Below are 19,367 nucleotides of genomic sequence, written 5' to 3' on the forward strand. Positions count from 1 at the left end.
GTATCCTGCCTGAGCAGGGGGTTGGAGTAGATGACCTCCAAGATCCCTTCCAACTCTGTTACTGTTAACTCCCTTCAAACATTGATGATGCTACCTAGTTGGGTCATGAAACGTCTGCAAGAAAGCAACCCAGCTCAGAGAGCACCAAGGAGACCCGCTCATTTCAATCCCGAGCTACAAATATTCTCCTTTCTTGGAACCGGGAGATTTCCTCGTGTTCCCCTGATCAGCCTCTCCAAGGTACCTTCCAACTCTGTTACTGTTAACCTTTTCTCTGGCCCTCAGAACAAGGCTTTGATGCCATCATCCCAGTCATGGACACTGAAATTTCCGCTTCCACGGGGGAAATCTGAAGACTGTCTGGCAATGAATCACTCAACAGAGTAAAACGCAGTGGTAAAATCTGAATCGGTTTACTACCGGTTTGCTGGCTGCGTGCCAAATGTGCACTGTGGGAATGCATGCAGTGCGCACCACGCACCAAATGCGAGGTACATGCAAGTGCAGTGCACACCAAAAGGAGGCATGGGATAAGTAGAACAGCACAGGTGTTTGTGTGATCAAGAAAAATTACTTCCAGAATACTATATAGATTAGGTAGATCAGCTCTCAATAATTTTAGAAATTGCAGTTGATAATAAAATGGAGTTTTTTGATTACCGGAATTACGTCTCTTACAAGAGCCCACCTCAGCGGTTACCAGTTTCTCATTCTGTATTAATATTTAAATGACAAAATGGCTGGCCTTAGCGCCAGTTTTCTCTAGGAATGTCATCTCTCCACAAATCCTTTTTCTTCTAAGTAAGTCTTCTAAGGATAGGAAGTTTTTGCGTTGTTCTCCTGGAATTTGGGAATCCTTTGCAAAGTTCAGGTGACTCCTGAGATAATCCCCCCCCCTTCTGCTTTTGAACAGTTCTTCGTGAAAATGACGGATTCGATTTATTCCCTTAGCAAATGAGGATGATGACTTAATAATGACTTCAGTAGCTTTTCACTAAAAGAATAAACATGTTTAATATTTGTTTATGTTTACGTTTCCTAATTTCCTTATTACTCTCAGCTGCCTAGAGTTGTATCAGCAAAATAAATAAAAGGAGTGAAAAATGCTGGTAAAATGCCCTCCTAAATTAGAGCAAAGACAGACTGGGTTTGGAGTAGGGGGGAATTCCTGTCTGTAACCCTGAATTCCAGCAGCAGCTTTTAAGTTTGTTGATTGACCCGTCTGTTTTATTCATTTTTACTCTGCACATGAGCAGGAGAATCAAGATCTACACAGTGTACACAGCTGATCTAGTCATGAAGAGCCTGGATGAATTCTTCCTATGATTGGTTCTTTTGGGCTATTTCCTTATTGGAAGTAGAGATTGTGATCTTCTGACAGCTGATTCTTTTATTGCAATGTGAATTTAACATTCATGTGAAAAAGAAAACACTTCCTCTTTGAGTTCTATGGTTTTACGTTATCAGGACATAGTAAAAATCATTTGGTTCTTAAAAGTAGGTAAATACAACTTCAGATGGACAACAACATATGACATATCACACCATGTCATCATTTATTTTACAAAAAGAAAGCCAAAATGGAAAAACCACGTATGAAAAACTAAAGTACACTTCATGATTTAATAGCTTGCAGAGTTACTTTTAGAAGTAATAACTTTTAAGTACCGTACTTTTCAGAGTGTAAGACACACTTTCCTCTCCCCCCCCCCAAAAAAAGAGGGTGGAAATGTGCGTCTTATACACCGAATACAGCCATTTTTGGCCTCCGGAAACCCTGCCCTGCGTGTCCCGTTTTCACCAAAAACAGTCCAGTTTTTAATGAAAATGGGGCGTGCAGAGGGTTTGGGAGGCCTGCAAGGGCTGGGGAGGGCAAAAACGCCCTCGTTTTTGGCTTCCAACCCCCCCCTCATGCATCTGGTTTTTGCCCTCCCCAGCCCCCAGGAGCACTTTCCAGGCTTCCCAAACCCGTGTGCCCGGTTTTCACGAAAAACAGGCCCATTTTTGGCCTCCCCAAACCCCCATGCGTCATGTTTTTGCCCTCCCCAGTCCCCGTTTTTTGCAAAAGGAGATGCAGAGGGTTTGGGAGGTTTGCAGAGTGCTCCTCGGGGCTGGGGAGAGCAAATTTTTTTTTCTTGTTTTCCTCTTTAAAATCTTGGTGCGTCTTATACTCCGGTGCGTCTTATAGTCCAAAAAATACGGTAATCATTTTCTGTTTAACTTTATCGGTGTCTCACATCACTGGAGGAATTTTAGCTCACCCTCCTTTACAACATTGCTTCAGTTTCATTGAGATTCGTGGGTATTTCTTTATGCCCACCTCTCTTGAAGTCCCATCACAGCATTTTAATCCGGTTGAGATCTGGGGTTTGTCTGGACCATTGCAACACCTTGATTCTTTTCCTTTTTCAGTCATTCTGTTGTTGATTTCCTGATGTGCTTGGAATCATGGTTTGCTGCATGACCCAATGTCAGCCATGCTCTAGCTGTTAAGACAGATGGCCTCACATCTAACTCTGGAATACTTTGGTATACAGAGGAGTTTATGGTTGACTCAATTACTGCAAGGTGCTCAGCTCCTGTGGCTGCAAAACAAGCCCAAATCATCACCCATTCACCACCGTGCTTGACAGTTGGTATGAAATGCTTTTGCTGATGTTCCATTCTTGTACATTACAGCCAAACATCTCCACTTTGGTCTTGTCTGAACCATATTATTCAGTCTTTTGCTAATTGTACTGTCATAAACTTTTACCATTTAACATGCTAACTGAGGCCTGGAAAGACTGAGATTTAATTTTGGAATTTTGCAATTTCTCTGAGGATTTGGGTGAACTTGCTGGGATGTCCGCTCCTGGAAAGATTGGCAGCTGTCTTGAATATTTTCCACTTGTGAATGATTTTCCTCACTGTAGAATGATGGAGTTTTAAATTATTTGGAAATGGACAGGGTGTGGTTCAAAAATTTTAGCAAGAGGTTCTCTCCCCAGGATCCGGAGGCTTTCCTCGAGCCTCTGGGAGGGCGAAAACGGCCTCCCCAAACTCTGGAGGCCCTCTGTAGGCTGGAAATGGGCCCGTTTCCAGCCTTCCCAAACTTCCAGTAGGCCCGTTTTTCACCATCCCCGAGCCCCTGCGCACGCCCTGCACTTACCTGCATCCAAAACAGGCCACGCGGGGACTCCATGTGGGGAGGGGACGGGTGGGCGGGGCTAGCCAGGAGTGGGATTTGGGGGTTCTCCGAACTGTTCAGAATCTTAGCTAGAGGTTCTCCCGAACACCTGCGAACCCCCAGCAGCCCCACCCCTGGAAATGGCCTTATAACCCTTCCCAAATTGACGGGCAGCAACAATCGCTTCTCCAAGATCACTGCTGATGTCTTTCCCCTTTGGCATTGTGTTAACATGCACCCCAATGCTGGAGACCAGCAAACTCCTAAAACTTCAGATTTTATAGAGGTAGACACACTTGCTGATAATCAGTTGATCAAGGACATTTGATTAGCAGCACCTGGCTGCCACTTAGCCTCTTCATACCTGGGGAAGCAGTAAGGGTATAGTTTTTCCACATATGGCTTCTCTATTTTGGCTTTTGTTTTGTAAAATAAATGACATGGAGTCCTCTGAAGTTATATTTACCTACTTTTAAGAACTGTGAAAGTTGATTTTTACTATGCCCTGATCAGTGGTGGGTTCCTCACGGTTCGGCCCGGTTCTCCCGAGCCGGTAGCAGTGACGATATGACATCACCGAATCGGTTCTGCCCCCCCTGCGCCCCCCCCGTGCCCCCCCGGTTATTCTTACCTTTTATTTGGCCCCACCCCAATCTATTGCTGCCTCCTGAGTCCCAGTTGATGGCTAGAGGGAAAAAAACTGTTTAAACTCTTGCCTGGGAGCTTCAAAGGGCCGCCCTACAGCTGATCAGTGTTAAAAGAAAACAAATGAGTAGACCAGTGCCTGCAAAAATACATGAGTAGATCAGTGCCTGCGAAAATAAATGGGTAGATCGGTACAGCTCTGCAAGCAGTTAAAAGCCTGGTAGACCAGTACCTCTGCTAAATCCTAAATAATTGTCACATGACCATCAAACCACGCCCACAAAATAAGCCACGCCCACAGAACCGGTGGTAAAAAAATTTAGAACCCACCCCTGGCCCTGATACGTAAAACATGAGGGTGCATTTATTTACATGAGAGCAAAAAAAAAAGTCTGGCCATCTCTTTTCCTGTTAAAATGTTTTATGAAAAGACACATCTGATTTTACAATAACGGAAATCAAATGCCCTATGAGGTCATCTTTTCTCGGCCTGAGTGGTTTCCCATTGCTGCCTCCTTTGTCTTCCTAAATTTAGTGTACAGGATGGAGATTGGGAGGGGGGGTCCTTGGTGCTCTCTGAGCTTGATTTCTTGTAGACGTTTCATGACCCAGACTAGGTAACATCATCAGTGCTAGTAAGGAATGGGCTTTGCTCTCAATTTATATTCTAGTGGCTTGGCCTGTCAGCGTTGGTGGGAGTGGTCTTGGTGGTTCTTTGGCTGGACCAAAACCACTCCCACCAACACTGACAGGGCAAGCCACTAGGATATAAACAGAGCAAAGCCCATTCCTTACTAACACTGATGATGTTACCTAGCTGGGTCATGAAACGTCTGCAAGAAAACCAAGCTCAGAGAGCACAGTCCTCCTCCATTCCACAAGCACTGATGATGCTACCTAGTTGGGTCCTGAAACATCTTCAAGAAAGCAACCAAGCTCAGAGAGCACAGTCCTCCTCCATTCCACAAGCACTGATGATTCTACCTAGCTGGGTCCTGAAATGTCTGCAAGAAAGCAACCAAGCTCAGAGTACAGTCCTCATTCTTCTCCATTCCACAAATCCGACTCCCCTCAAGCACTGATAATGCTACCTAGCTGGGTCCTGAAACGTCTATAAGAAAGCAACTACGCTCAAAGAGCACAGTCCTCCTCCTCCATTCCACAAGCACTGATTATGCTACCTAGTTGGGTCCTGAAACATCTATAAGAAAGCAACCATGCTCAAAGAGCACAGTCCTCCTCCATTCCACAAGCACTGATGATGCTACCTAACTGGATCCTGAAACGTCTGCAAGAAAGCAAGACCACCAAGGAGACCCTCTCATTTCAACCCGGAGAATACAAATATTCTCCTTTTTTTTGGAACCGGGAGATTTCCTCGTGGTCCCCTGACCGGCCTCTCCACCCCAGGCTTTGGCTCAGCCCAGAGGCCCCAAGCAACTTCCTCTCCCTTCCCTTAACCCTCCCCACCCCGCCCCCAATCCTGTTGCAACTCGGAGTAGTTTCCCTCCAGCTTTGGAGAGCTAGAAAGAGGCCAAGAAGCCGGGGGAAAACCCTTTTTTGTCAAGTCGACACCTCTGCCTAGCAGCTGCCAGCCTGAAGAGCCGGGCGCGGACGGGCGACCGGGCGTCTGTGCGCCATTGGCGGCGAGGAGGGTCTCCTGGCAGGGTCCGGCCTCTCCGTCCAGCCCACCCACTCACCCCTCGAGCTCCTCCCGCGGCTCTTTTTCCCCCCCTCATGAACCGCCCGCGGACTTCCTCGCCGTAGCAGGGCGCTGTGAGGGGAGCCGGACAGCCCGATCCCGCGGCGGCTTTCCTGCGTTTATCCTCGCCTTGCCCGTTGACGGCGGCCAGGAAAGGGGTCTCCGCGCTTTGGAAGCCTCCCCTCTTTCTCCCCCACCTCCGGGGGTCCATGTAGCCCCGGCGGCGCGGCTCCCCACCCGGCCCCCTCCGCCGCGATGTCCTCCCCGGTGCGCTCGCCCACCCTGCGGCCCCATCGGATGAGGAAGGACGAGTCTTTCCTGGGGAAGCTCGGAGGGACGCTGGGCAGGAAAAAGAAAGCCAAGGAGGGTGAGTAGGAGCCGGAGACGGGACCCGCTTCCCCCCCCCCGCGTGCTTCGAACGAGAACCCGCCGCTGGTGCGAAAGGCAGAGAACCGGACAGCTTAGGAGCCACGCCGGCCTCAGTGCGCGGGTGCTTAGGAGCTCTCTCTGGAGAGACCTGGTGGTGGAATTAATCCTTTCCCCAAATTTGGATTTAAAAAAAAAAATTGGATAAATTTGGATCTGGATTAAAGGGCGTCACCCCTGACCTCCCCCCCCATTGTTAAATTTATAACAATGTAATGTAATGTAATGTAATATAGAATAGAATAGAATAGAATAGAATAGAATAGAATAGAATAATGTAATATTATAATATAATATAATATAATATAATATAATATAATATAATATAATATAATATAATAATAATAATATAATATAATAATATAATATAATATAATATAATATAATATAATATTATATTATATTATATTATATTAATATAATATAATATAATATAATATAATATAATAATATAATATAATATAATATAATATAATATAATATAATATAATATAATATAATATAATATAATATAATAATATAATATAATATAATATAATATAATATAATATAATATAATATAATATTAATATAATTAATGTAATGTAATATATAATATAATATAATATAATAATATAATAAAATATAATATAATTAATGTAATGTAATGTAATTAATATAATATAATATAATATATAATATAATAATATAATTATAATATAATATAATATAATAATATAATATAATATAATATTAATATAATATTAATATAATATAATATTAATATAATATAATTAATGTAATGTAATATATAATATAATATAATATAATAATATAATAAAATATAATATAATTAATGTAATGTAATGTAATGTAATTAATATAATATAATATATAATATAATATAATAATATAATTATAATATAATATAATATAATTATAATATAATATATAATATAATATAATATAATAATATAATATATGTTTATCATATACAATATATATGTTTATATATATTATATATATCATATATAATATATATGTTTATATATATTATATATATCATGATATATGGAGCCTGAGTGGCGTAGGAGGCTAATGCCTCCTAAGGCAGCATTTAACATCCAGCTGCCTGCAATTACTGCGAGTTCAATTCTCACCAGGCTCAAGGTGGACTCAGCCTTCCATCCTTTCTAAGGTGGGTAAATTGAGGGCCCAGTTTGTGGGGGCAATAAACTGACTTTGTATAAATATACAAAAGTATGAAGGCTATTGCTTAACGCATTGTAAGCCACAATGAAGGCTTATAAAGGGCGGCATATAAATCAAATTTAAAAAAAAAGTTTACATTATTTTATATATATATATGTATGTATGTATGTATGTATGTATGTATGTATGTATGTATGTATATATATAAATATGACAAATCCTTCCATCATTTTCTCCATCATTCGGTCAGAGCTCTGAAGAAGCTTCTCGGACTGAGAGGAGAAAGGTCTTCAAAGAAAAAAAAAGGGGGGTAAAAAGAGCAGAAAATCCAGTTGTCTCTTGAAAAACAAAGCAAAAACTTTTGGGACCCCCCCCCAATAACTCCTGCAAACGCAGCTACAACCCCTTGCCAGGTGTAACATCTCTCCAGGGGTGAAAAATCCAATTTTTTTTTTACTACTAGTTCTGTGGACGTAGCTTGGCGGGTGTGGTGGGTGTGTCTTGGTGGGTATGGCAGGGGAAGGATATTGCAAAATCTCCATTCCCAGCCCACTCTGGGATCAGCCGAAGGTGATATTTGCCAGTTCTCCAAACTGCTCAAAATTTCCGCTACCGGTTCCCCGAACTGCTCAAAATTTCCGCTACCGGTTCCCCGAACTGCTCAAAATTTCCGCTACCGGTTCTCCAGAACCTGTCAGAACCTGCTGGATTTCACCCCTGCTTCTCTCTCTCTCTCTGATTGGGCATGTTGTGTGAAGGCAGCTGGAGCCTGCGTTGTGTAAGAGAGCCATGAGTCCATCTACAGGTAGTCCTCAATTTACGACAGTTCATTTAGTGACCGTTCAAAGTCACAACGGCACTGGAAAAAGGGACTTCCGACCGTTTTTCACAGTTATGACTTTGGCAGCATCCCCCACGATGCCGTGATCAAAATTCAGTTGCTTGGCAACTGGTTCACACTTATGACCGTTGCTGTGTCCTAAGGTCATGTGATCATCTTTTCTGACCTTCTGACAAGCAAAGTCAACGGAGGAAACGAGATTCACTTTAACAACCGTTGTTACTAACTTATCAACTGCGGTGATTCACTTAAAAACTGTGGCAAGAAAGGTTGTAAAGTGGAGCAAAACTCACTTAACAGAGGTCTCACTTAACAACAGAAATGTTGGCTTCATTGTGGTCGTAAGTTGAGGACTACCTATACCCACAGGTGAATTCCATCAGGGAAATAGAAGTGAATAGGACTGAAGCATTAAAAGTATCCTGTTTGACCTCTCCATCCGTTTTCCCTTCTCTGCAATTCCACTTGCTTGGTGGGAATTTTCACAACGATTGGATCCATGCAAAATGATGCCGAGGGGACTTCAGCCTCTTGGTTAATAGCATTTATGTATTTAGACAGAAGGGATTCAGCTGAAATCTCACTTGAGTTTTGCTTTGCCGTAATGGAGGATCAGTAATACTGTCCTACTCTACAAGGTTGTTGTTAAGATCCCTCAGTTTATGCATACAAAATAACGATGGTCATTTTTACAATACCTGGTTGTATAGTTGAAATTTAAGTGAATTTGGTTAGGTCGATAGTGGAACTGGATGTTCCCTGGTCTTTGTGTCACCAAGCTGTAGAAACTGTGGGAGTTTTTGTGATGTGCAATCAACTAGGTTGCAAAACGAGAATGTACAGATAAATTCTGGAAAACGAATGAGCCCCAAAGCAGTTGTTTTTGCTTTTTAGAGACTTGTAAGCTCGCTGACTGTAAGAAGAATCTTTTTATCTTGCTCCCTCTGAGCTGATCTCCGTTTAGATATAATACATCTATGTATTTATCTTGATGGTTGCATTAGCAGCAGCAGCAAACTGAAAATAGGTTGCCCTTTTCTAGGATAATTTTTCCACTTCACAGAGTTGCAGTTCTGAGATTTCCTGGTGGTCTCTCATCCTGAGATCAGCCAAGCTGTGTGCAGCTTAGCATTCATTTCCTTTTTTTTTAAAGATTTTTTTTAATTTTTAAACAAAAACATCAAACAACCATCATCCATTACAATCGCGGAAAGTGTGTCAGTCGGTTACAAATCTTGAGTCCTACATCCCATATTCATAATTTACAAATTATCTAATTCCTCATATTTATCAATCTAATATATATCTTTATATTATTATTCTCATTTGTCATTTATTTAACAATGGCATTTTTATCCCATAAAAATCCTTTTCATGTATTATATCATTACATTTATTTCATATTTCTTATTTCATTTCCATGTTTTGTTATCTAGCCATTGATAAAATAAATCTCATATCATATAATATTGTTTATCTTCCTGTTCTCTAATTTCAAACGTCAGTTTGCTCATTTCAGCACAATCCATAATTTTCTTAATAACTTCATCTTGCGTAGGTATTTCCACATTTTTCCAATTTTTAGCAAATACGATTCTAGCCGCTGTTAAGCATTCATTTCCTTGACTTAGAGATGGGGGGTTAACATAAGAAAAGATATTAATTCATTTATTGATTCCTATTTTTAAGAACGTTAACATTTTAAAACAAACCTGAATTGAGGTATTCCCCCATTTGCAACTGTTCGTTTAACAAGATTTTGAAATTACAGAGTCAGAAAAAGTGAGTTACGATTTGTATTGAGACTTACAATTGCAGTGTCTTGCAGTCACGTGATCACGATTTGCGACCTGTTTTGTCGACTTAATGAGAAAAAACATCCATTGGGGAAGCTGGAGTCAGTTAATGACAATGTGATTTAAGGACTGCCATAAAAATTGTCATACAATCAGGTCCGACTCGACTCACGACTGCAACAACTTACAACGGAAATTCCTGTATCCAGTCGTGCTTATAAATTGAGGACTACCTATATTAAAGACAGACATAATTTGGAGTGGCAAAGAGCTCTCTCTCCACTGAACGTCAAATTTTTGAACACGCCTGTGAAGCTTTCTTGACAACTTTATAGAAGTGGTTTCCTACTGCTCTCAATTAGGTGTTATTTTAAAAACTTTCCGGCAATGGGTGGTGCAGTGGTTCTGTTGTGGCCTGCCAGCTGCCAGTGGAGCTTGTGGCAGACTCAGACAGTGAGGAGGTTGGGGAGGAACATGGGCCAGTCCTGGAGTCTGGGGAAGGCTCTGATGAGGCCTCTGCATCGAAGGCAGAGATGGGGCCAGGGCCGTCTGACAGTTAAGCTGCCTTTGGAGTTGGACGTCAGTGGGGCAGAAGAACAGCTGAAGCCTGTTCCCAGTGTGTGCATGCACAGAGCTGTCAGGAGAAGGGAACAGCTAAGGAACAAGGGTCGACTCAGGAGTAAAGCCACAGGTTGACAGTGAATGGCCCCTCCCATAGGGAATAAAGAGGAGTGAAGGGGAGGGGAGTTTGCAGGAGACAATTAATTTGCTTAATTGGTTCGTGACTCTTGCCAAGTTTTGAAGATATCGGCCTGGCAGCTCTCCAAGCCAGATAAGGTCTGTGACTGTAAATTCACCCTTGAAAGACTTTGCTGGATGTGAATGAGAGGAATTCACAGTAACTTAATAAAAAGGGGTTTTTGTCGGGGACAACGAGTCTGCTTCATGCTTTGGGGAAGCCTAGGTTAGAGTGCAGTACTACAGGATACTTCTGCCGGCTGCCAGCAGTTTGATTCTCACCGGCTCAAGGTTGACTCAGCCTTCCATCCTCCCAAGGCTGGTAAAATGAGTACCTAGATTGTTGGGGGCAATATGCTGACTTTGTCATCCCCTTAGAGAGGGCTGTAAAGCACTGTGAAGCGGTATATAAGTCTAAGTACTATTGCTATTTTCTGGTGATCTCCTATCCAAAGACTAAGCCTCCCTCACCTTGTTTAGTTGCCAAGGTCGGCCAAGTGCTGCGTCAATTTCTATCACAGGAAAAAATTCCATCTCCTGGATTGTTTCGTGGGGGTGGAGATGTCTATAGTGAAGGAGGGCCAGTCAAATCCTCTGCCCGTCCCCTGGCAAAGGATCTCTGCCTTTTCTAGCTGCAATGCAGAGAGAGCTTCTCGGGTGACCCCTGGTGCAGAGACTCAGAAATGGGGGAAAAACTCTAGGCTGGTTTTCTCATGGCAAGGCAGTTTTGGAGCGATTCGCTAAGATCCGTGATGGCGAACCTATGCCACGCGTGCCCAAAGTGGCACACGAAGCCATGTCGCCCGGCACGCACAGAAGCAGAAGACGCCGACCAGAGATATAAAATGATGCTTTCCACTAATACTCCAAATCAGTGTTTCTCAACCTTGGCAATTTTACAATGCATGGCTGACTTGGGGAATTCTGGGAGTTGAACTCCATGCGTCTTAAAGTTATTTGGGTTGAAAAACACTGTTCTAAATATTACAGTAAATAAAATATGGGCTCCAAAATCAGGGGTGAAATACTCCCGGTTTGGGCCGGTTCAGCCGAACCAGTAGCGATGGTGGCGTGAGGCTCCACCCACCCACCCGGTCATTGTTACTTCCTGGTTTTAACCAGGAAGTAACCTGCTTTTTACCCTCTGCGCATGCGCAGAAAGGTTTGCGCAGGCGCAGAGGGTCCATATACGCACATGCACTTTGTTCCCTCGGTAGCATCCCCCTTTCCTCTTCTGGAGCCAGCAGCTTTATGCACAACATAGAAAGGGACTAAGGAAACAATCAGAATAGAGCTGGAAGGGACCTTGGAGGTCTTCTAGTCCAGCCCCCTGCTCAAGCAGGAGATCCTATAGCTGTGATGGCGAACCTATGGCATGCATGCCACAGGTTACGTATAGCCATATCTGCGGGCACACGAGCTGTTGCCCTAGCTCAGCTCCCTGATTTTTGGCTGGCCCTGCCCACACCACCCCTCCCCTCCTAAGAGTCTCCACGTGGCCAGTTTTGGATGCCATGTGACGACAGGGTTCGTGCAGAGGCTCTGGGAGGATGTTTTCGGCCTCCAGGGGGCCTCTGGGGGTGGGGGAGGCAGTTTTCGCCCTCCCCAGGCTCCAGGAAAGATTCTGGAGCTTGGGGAGGGTGAAAAACAGGCCTTCCGGGCCCACCAGAAGTTGGGAAACAGGCTATTTCTGGCCTCCGGAGGGATTCTAGGGGGGCGGGGAAGGCCGCTTTCACCTTCCTCAGGCTCCAAGAAAGCCTCCTGAGAGGATGAAAAACGGGCCTACTGGAAGTCTGAAAACGGGCCATTTCCTGCCCAAAATGGGGCGCGGGGGGTCATGCGCACATGTGCAGTTGAGCGCAGGGGGTTCGCACACACATGAGTGGGGGGGCAAGACGCTGGGGGGACATTGAATTAGGGAGTGGACACACGCACGTGTGACCCCCCCCGCCCCCTGCGCTCCCCCCACTTTTGGCACGCGAGGGCAAAAAGCTTAGCCCTCACTATCCTGTACCATTTCACACCAGTGACTGTCCAGTCTCTTCTTAAAAACCTCCAGCGATGAAGCATCCACAACGCCTGAAGCAGTGGTGGGTTGCCCCCCGGTTCGCACCGGTTCTATAGAACCGGTAGTAAAACTGGCGGGAGGCTCTGCCCACTGACCCCGATGTCATCAAAACGCTTGTGCGTGCGAATGAAGCGAGTGCACGCCTGCGGCCTCACTGTAAACCGGTAGTAAAGATAAGTAGAACCCACCCCTAGTCTGAAGGCAAGGTGTTCCGCTGGTTAATTGTTCTCACTGTTAGGAAGTTTCTCCTTACGTTGTTGGTTTGAGCTCCGAGCTTGGTGATTTGGTTGCAAACATTTGGTCCCCATTCGAGGAGGCATCTTCAGTGCACTTTGGATTGTGCTTGACACAATCCAAAGTCTCTTTGAATGCAGACGAAACATTTGCAACCAAATCGCCAAGCTCGGAACTCAAACCAACGACATAAATACTAACCCAAGCTACTAATATTCAAAGACATTTCGGTTTCTCCTTAATTCCAGGTTGCTTCTCTCCTTGATTAGTTTCCATCCATTGTTTCTTGTCTTGTCCTCTGTTGCTCTGGAGAATAAATTAACCCCCTCTCAACTTACGGCAGCCTCTCAAATACTGGAATACTGCTATTGTGTCCCCCCCTAGTCCTTCTTTTCTCTAAACTAGTCACACCCAATTCCTGCAACTGTTCTTCATATGTTTTAGTCTCCAGGCCTTTAATCGGTTAAAAGCTGATTTTTTTAAAAGGAATTAACTGGTCAAGAATAACTCAGGATTGCCTAGGCTAGAGATGGTGCACCGAGTGCTGAAAAGGGAACACGCACACGTGCACTCGTCGGAGACACAACCTGGGAGAGGAGCTTCCCGGTGTGCAGGCTAGCTCCTTTTCCAGTTTCCGGCACTGCCACGTGTGCAAAGGCCAGCTGATCGACACACGCACATGTGCACCAGAAACCCGGAAGAGCAACGAGCGAGGCCGTGCATTCCAGGCGACAAAGCTCTGCGTGCCACTTCGGGCATGCGTGCCATAAGTTCTCCATCATGGGCGTAGGCGGATTACAATATACGTTTCGTGGCTCTGGAAAGGTTCTGACGGTTTCCATACTGGATACAGACTTTGTTGCCGGGTAGACTTCTGCAGAATGCCCCAGAAATTGTTGCAAAGAGCTTCAGGAAGTATAACGGGGACTTTTTATCTCCTTGCCTTTAGCTTCTAAATGAGTATAATTGGAGGCTAGTGTTTCTTGTGTATCTGTCAGGAAATCCAGTGGTCACTTCCTTTAGCTGATGCTGTTTTGATGGTTAAACTCATCAGGACATTCCTGGCTTTTAGGTTATTGCATGAATCAGGAAAGGAAACAGAACAGCTTTCTTGTGTACGTTGCTGAAATCCACTCGTTCAAACTTCATTTCAGAGATGGCAGGTTCAAATGCCATCTAAGTTTAATGGTGAATTTTTAAAAATGAATAAGCAGAGACATCACCCTGCCAACAAAAGTGCGTATAGTCAAGGCTATGGTTTTCCCAGTTGCAATGTATGGCTGTGAAAGTTGGACCATAAGAAAAGCTGAGCGCCAAAGAATTGAGGCCTTTGAACTCTGGTGCTGGAGAAGACTCCTGCGAGTCCCTTGGACTGCAAGGTGCAAAAACCGTTCAGTCCTAGAGGAGATCAACCCTGATTGCTTTTTAGAAGGCCAGATCCTGAAGATGAAACTCAAATACTTTGGCCACCTAATGAGAAGGAAGGACTCACTGGAGAAGAGCCTAATGATCTCCACTCCTTCCATCGGGACCTGAAGACTTGGCTGTTCAAGCAAATAGGCTGACTCTGATTCTGGGTTTTATTATTTATTATTTATTAGTTAATTTGATTTAAAATGGGATTTTGTTGTACATGTTTTTAACTTGTGTTCGCCGCCCTGAGTCCTTCTGGAGAAGGGCGGCATATAAATACATGAAATAAATAAATAAATAAATAATTGAGGGCAAAAGAAGAAGGGGACGGCAGAGAATGAGGTGGCTAGATGGAGTCACTGAAGCAGTCGGCGTGAGCTTAAATGGACTCTGGGGGATGGTAGAGGACAGGAAGGCCTGGAGGAACGTTGTCCATCGGGTCGCGATGGGTCGGACATGACTTCCCAACTAACAACAACAACAACAAAACACCAGAACTTGTCACTGGTCTGGCAACATTCTTGGTTCAAAGGGGGAAGAAGTCACCTGGAGTTGCATGGATGTGTGTGTGTGCACATGCATGCGTGCACAATGCTTATGTGTATGTAGGATCAGTTACAAATTCACAGGGGAAACGGACTTTCCCCAGGATTGCTCTGCTATTCTCATTTTAAAAAGGGCCAAGTGAAAAATGCTTAGTTCCAGACAGACTCTCCAGAAGGAAGTCCCATTCAGTATTTCCGATACTCGGGATGATTTAGCTCTTTAACTCGACGGGAAAAAAACCACCAGAAATTAGTCATATAGGTCCTGCAATGTCCTGGATTCAAAGAGGGAAAAAGTCCCTTGAAGTGTGTATATGTGTGTGCGCGGATGCGCGATGCTTATATGTATGTAGGATCAGTTTCACGCAGGGGTGGGATTCAGCTGGTTCGGACCGGTTCGGGATGCTAATTTTACATCTGGTTCGCTAAACTGGTAGTTACAAGGACTGGCTGGCCCCGCCCACCCCTCCCCTCCCCTCCCCAGAGTCTCCACGCAGCCCATTTTGGATGTCAGGTAAGTGCAGCGCCCATGTGGAGGTTCTGAGAGGGTGAAAAACGGGCCTCCTGGAAGTTCCGGAAGTCCAGAAATGGGCCCATTTTCGGCCTCCGGAGGGCCTCCGGAGCCCAGGACAGGCCATTTTCATCCTCTCAGAGGCTCAACGAAATCCTCTGGAGCCTGGGGAGGCTGAAAACGCCCCCCCACCATGGTGCAGGAGGCCGAGTAAGCCACGCCTCCATGGCCACACCCACCCAGCAGCCGGGCAGAGAACCGGTTGCTCAAATTTTTCAATCCCACCCCTGATTTCATATCTATATCCACAGAGGAAACTTACTGTAACTTTCCCCAGGATTGCTCTGCTATTCTCATTTTAAAAAGGACCTAGTGAAAAATGTTTAGTTCCAGACAGACTTATCCAGGAGGAAATCCCACTCGGCATTTCCAATACTCAGGATGATTTAACTCTCAACTCGATGGACATCAGGAAAAGTAGTTGCAGCCTCTTTGCCTGCAACGCTTCCCTTCAACTTCCCCTCCCCAAAGAGCAAAAAGTGTGATCTGTGACCTTCTTGTCTCCAGTTGTGAAATTAACTCTACACGAAGATAGACTTTAATCTGAAATGCTTCCTCCAAATGCAGATAAGCCTCTTATTGGCAAATCCAGATGTAAAAGGAGGATATCGGATCTGGCCTCCCTCCCTGATGGATGGTGCCATGTACTTTCCTACCCATGGTAACATCAGGGGGTGATGGCAAGAGTAAGGAGTAAGGCTTTACAAACCGCTGATAGAGGAGGCACACTTTTCCCATTGCATCAAACACCCAGGACATAGGTTGTCCAGATGTCTCTTTTATCAGGGGCGGGTTCGCTCGTGGGCGCTCGCATGCGCAGAAACATCCAGGCGGATGGGTGGAGTCTCCCGCTGGCGCTGCTACCATTTCGCCTAAACCGGGGCGAACTGGTAGCAACCCACCACTGTCTTTCATCTTGCTTTTTGGGTGTGGAGACGCGAGCATCATAATCCCCCTTTTAGTGGGTTTCTCTCCTCTCCTTTACCCAGCCTTCAAGGAGCCGATGGCTGCTTTGCTGGTAATCCAGTTGATCCTGTGGAGAAGGACACCAGATTAGAATATTCCATCTGGGGGAGGCAGCAACCCTCAAACCCATCAAGATGGTGTAGTCAACATTTGCTCCGAATTTGAGCCAAGGGATGGTGGAAGAGCCACTGGGGGGGGGGCCTTTAACAAATTGGGTGGTGTTTATGGAAGCCATTTGTAAATTTTCTATGTGTTAAATACAGCGACAGATGGTTCACAGAGTTCATATACATATGAAAATACGTTGGGTCAATTTGATTATTAGATAAATAGATTTCCACATCAGAGATGTTTGTTTATATAATATAGCATTTTTGTTAAATACAGATGGGAAAGTTTATAACTGTTTGTAGACCTGTTATGTAAAGGGAGGAGATTTTTATGTAAGGGGAGGAGAATATATTAGATTTTTTGATGTATCTTTCAGCATTCAGCTGGGGTGGATTTTTTAAAAAATGTTTAATGTTAGATATATTTGGTATTTGGCGTTTTTTGTGTGTGTGTGCATGTGTTTATTTCTGATATTTTACTGATTATTAGGGCTGTGTCGCCTTCAAAAAAAGTTTCAGAACAAGTGATACAGTTCTTATGAAAACACAGCACCTCTCTGCTGGTTATTTATGCAGCCATACATTTAAAGGATATTTTAGAGTAGACCATTTTTTCCTCAACCATTTTAACTTTACGATGTGTGGCAGTGGTGAAATGTAAAATTTGTTACTACCGGTTCTGTGGGTGTGGCTTGGTGGTGGTGGGAGTAATGTGACTGGGTGGGCGTGGCCAACTTTTTTTTTTTTTTACTTTTAAAAGCATTTTTTTGGTTTTTTGCTTTTAAAAGAAAAAAAGCCTCTGACGATCAGGCAACTCAGCTGGGATAGTCAGAGCCTTTTAAAAGCATTTTTTTAAAAACCTCTTCGGCTGAAAAAATGTTTTTAAAAGGCTCTGACGATCCCAGCTGAGCTGCGCGATCATCAGAGGCTTTTTTTTTTTTAAACTTTTAAAAGCATTTTTTCGGCCAAAGAAAAAATGCTTTTAAAAGTTTTTTTAAAAAGCCTCTGATGATTGCGCGGCTCAGCTAGGCATTGGGGGGGGGCATGCAGGGATTTTTGCTACCGGTTCTCCGAACCACCCGCTGTCATCGCTACCGGATCGGGTAATCCGGTCTGAACCGGGAGCATTTCACCCCTGATGTGTGGGCTTCAACTCCTTGAGAATTCTGGGAGACAAAGTCTTCACATCTTATAGTTGATAAGATGAGAAATACTAATTTAAACTTTTATAGAAACCTAAAAAAAAAGACACAGCTGCTATAATTAGCTAATGGAAAGATGGATTCCTGCATCTCTCCAAGATTTCCTGTTTTTGAAAGCATGCACAGCTCTAGTGATATATTCTATCCGCCTGGAGAGAGTTTTAGCCTCAGAAGCAGGATACAAATATAATGAAATATGTCTCCTTTTAGAATAAGACCATTTTAATTTAGATGCCTGAAAGGGCCGCTCTTTGTGAAATCTTCTGGCCTTCAGACTGATTATTCATACAAATGTGTCACACCTAATTTACATATGACAACTGGCAGCCAAGGAACAGAAGTTGAGTTGCATTTGTTGTCCATTTCCCCGTTTGTGACCTTCAGCTAATATTGAAGGCATGAATCAGATCCAGTTCAGAAGTGTTGGCAATGCTTTCTGTTCCTTCCTGTACCTCCGATTTGGACCTGGCCTGCTTTCTACAAGTGGTTTCACTTGAAAAAACAACCAAACAACAGTCCAGAATGTGTGTTCTATGTCTTTGAGTTGTGGACCTTGTAGGAAGAGAGTTGTGTTGTAGAAAAAAAAAAATCAGGTCTGGTGGCATCATTTCCAGCTATAGCAGTGGCCAAAATTGTGGAAACCTTTTGGAAAAAGTGTATTTTTGAGGTTTGATGGCTAATAACACCACTTCTTTTTTTGGGGGGGGGGAGTTTCAGGATAATCCTATTCCACTGCTGGAATGGCCTGGGAATAGCCCAGACCTTCACCCAATTGAAAATCTATGGAGCCGACTAAAGAAACTTGTTAGTCAGAAGCGACCCAGCAATAAAACCCAGTTAATAGAAGCAATCATTCAATCTTGGTTTCACATGATAACAGCTGCAGAACTAAAAGACTTGGTTCACTCCATGGGAAGACGTTGTAAGGCCGTAATTCATGCTAAAGGTTACCCAACGGAGTATTAACTGATGTGATAATTTTTGTATATCTCGTTTTTTCTACATGTTTCACTTGTATTCTTGTAACTGCTATTCTAATAGCAAATCCTTCATAAAAGTTATTGCATTACATTCTTGATTAAATTATCTTTCCATTGATATATAATTTTATGGTACTACTGCAAAAAAAAAAAAAGTGGTGTTATTAGCTAGTTTTAGAAAATACACTTTTCCCAAAAGGTTTCCACAATTTTGGCCACTACTGTAACACATTATGAAAAGGCAGACACTTCTATGAGCTCATTAAAGCCTCTTCTTAAAATGTATTACAGTAATTGGAAAAGTGCTATCAGATTCCTTCTGATCGGTTTCTTTCAAGTAGACCTCTTATGCCCAGAAATATAAGGACTTCAGGAGCTTTCGGCACGCCACAAAAAGTTCGGGAAGGTGTTACATTTGGCCAATTCTCCAAGTCTGAATAAAATAACTTCATATTAGAATTTTCAGCCTTTTTCCCAAAAGAACAGTTTTTCAGGAATTTTCTTAGGGTTCTCTAGATGATTGAATTAAAATACTGAGAAAAGAACTAGCAAGTTCCTTTGTCTTTTTTTTAAAGTAGGCGCAAAATTCCCCTTCAGTAGAAAGATCTGTCCAGGATTGTTTGGCCTATTCCAGATAGACTGTTTATCAAAAGCATTATTTGCAGGGTGAGCATCATTTCCAGATAGGAAACTTCATTTTTTTGCCCTTTTATCCTTTCCTTTTTCTGAAAGAGAGATAAGAAAAATCCCTGTTGAGTTTGCAGACAATA

The 19,367-nt window shown here is 43.5% G+C and overlaps 1 protein-coding gene across 1 annotated transcript in view; it reads left to right on the top strand.

Moving 5' to 3' along the window:
* The first annotated feature begins 5,185 nt into the window (after positions 1-5,185).
* Positions 5,186-19,367, top strand: part of PARVB (parvin beta) — a 57,933-nt gene continuing 43,751 nt past the window's right edge. The window contains exon 1 of the mRNA XM_060684155.2: positions 5,186-5,883. Within this exon, the coding sequence (XP_060540138.1) occupies positions 5,772-5,883 (112 nt within the window). The 5' untranslated portion in view covers positions 5,186-5,771. The remainder of the gene's footprint in view (positions 5,884-19,367) is intronic.

This window comes from Pantherophis guttatus, chromosome 7, assembly GCF_059756535.1.
Source record: "Pantherophis guttatus breed Tessera chromosome 7, ASM5975653v1, whole genome shotgun sequence".
NCBI lineage: Eukaryota > Metazoa > Chordata > Lepidosauria > Squamata > Colubridae > Pantherophis > Pantherophis guttatus.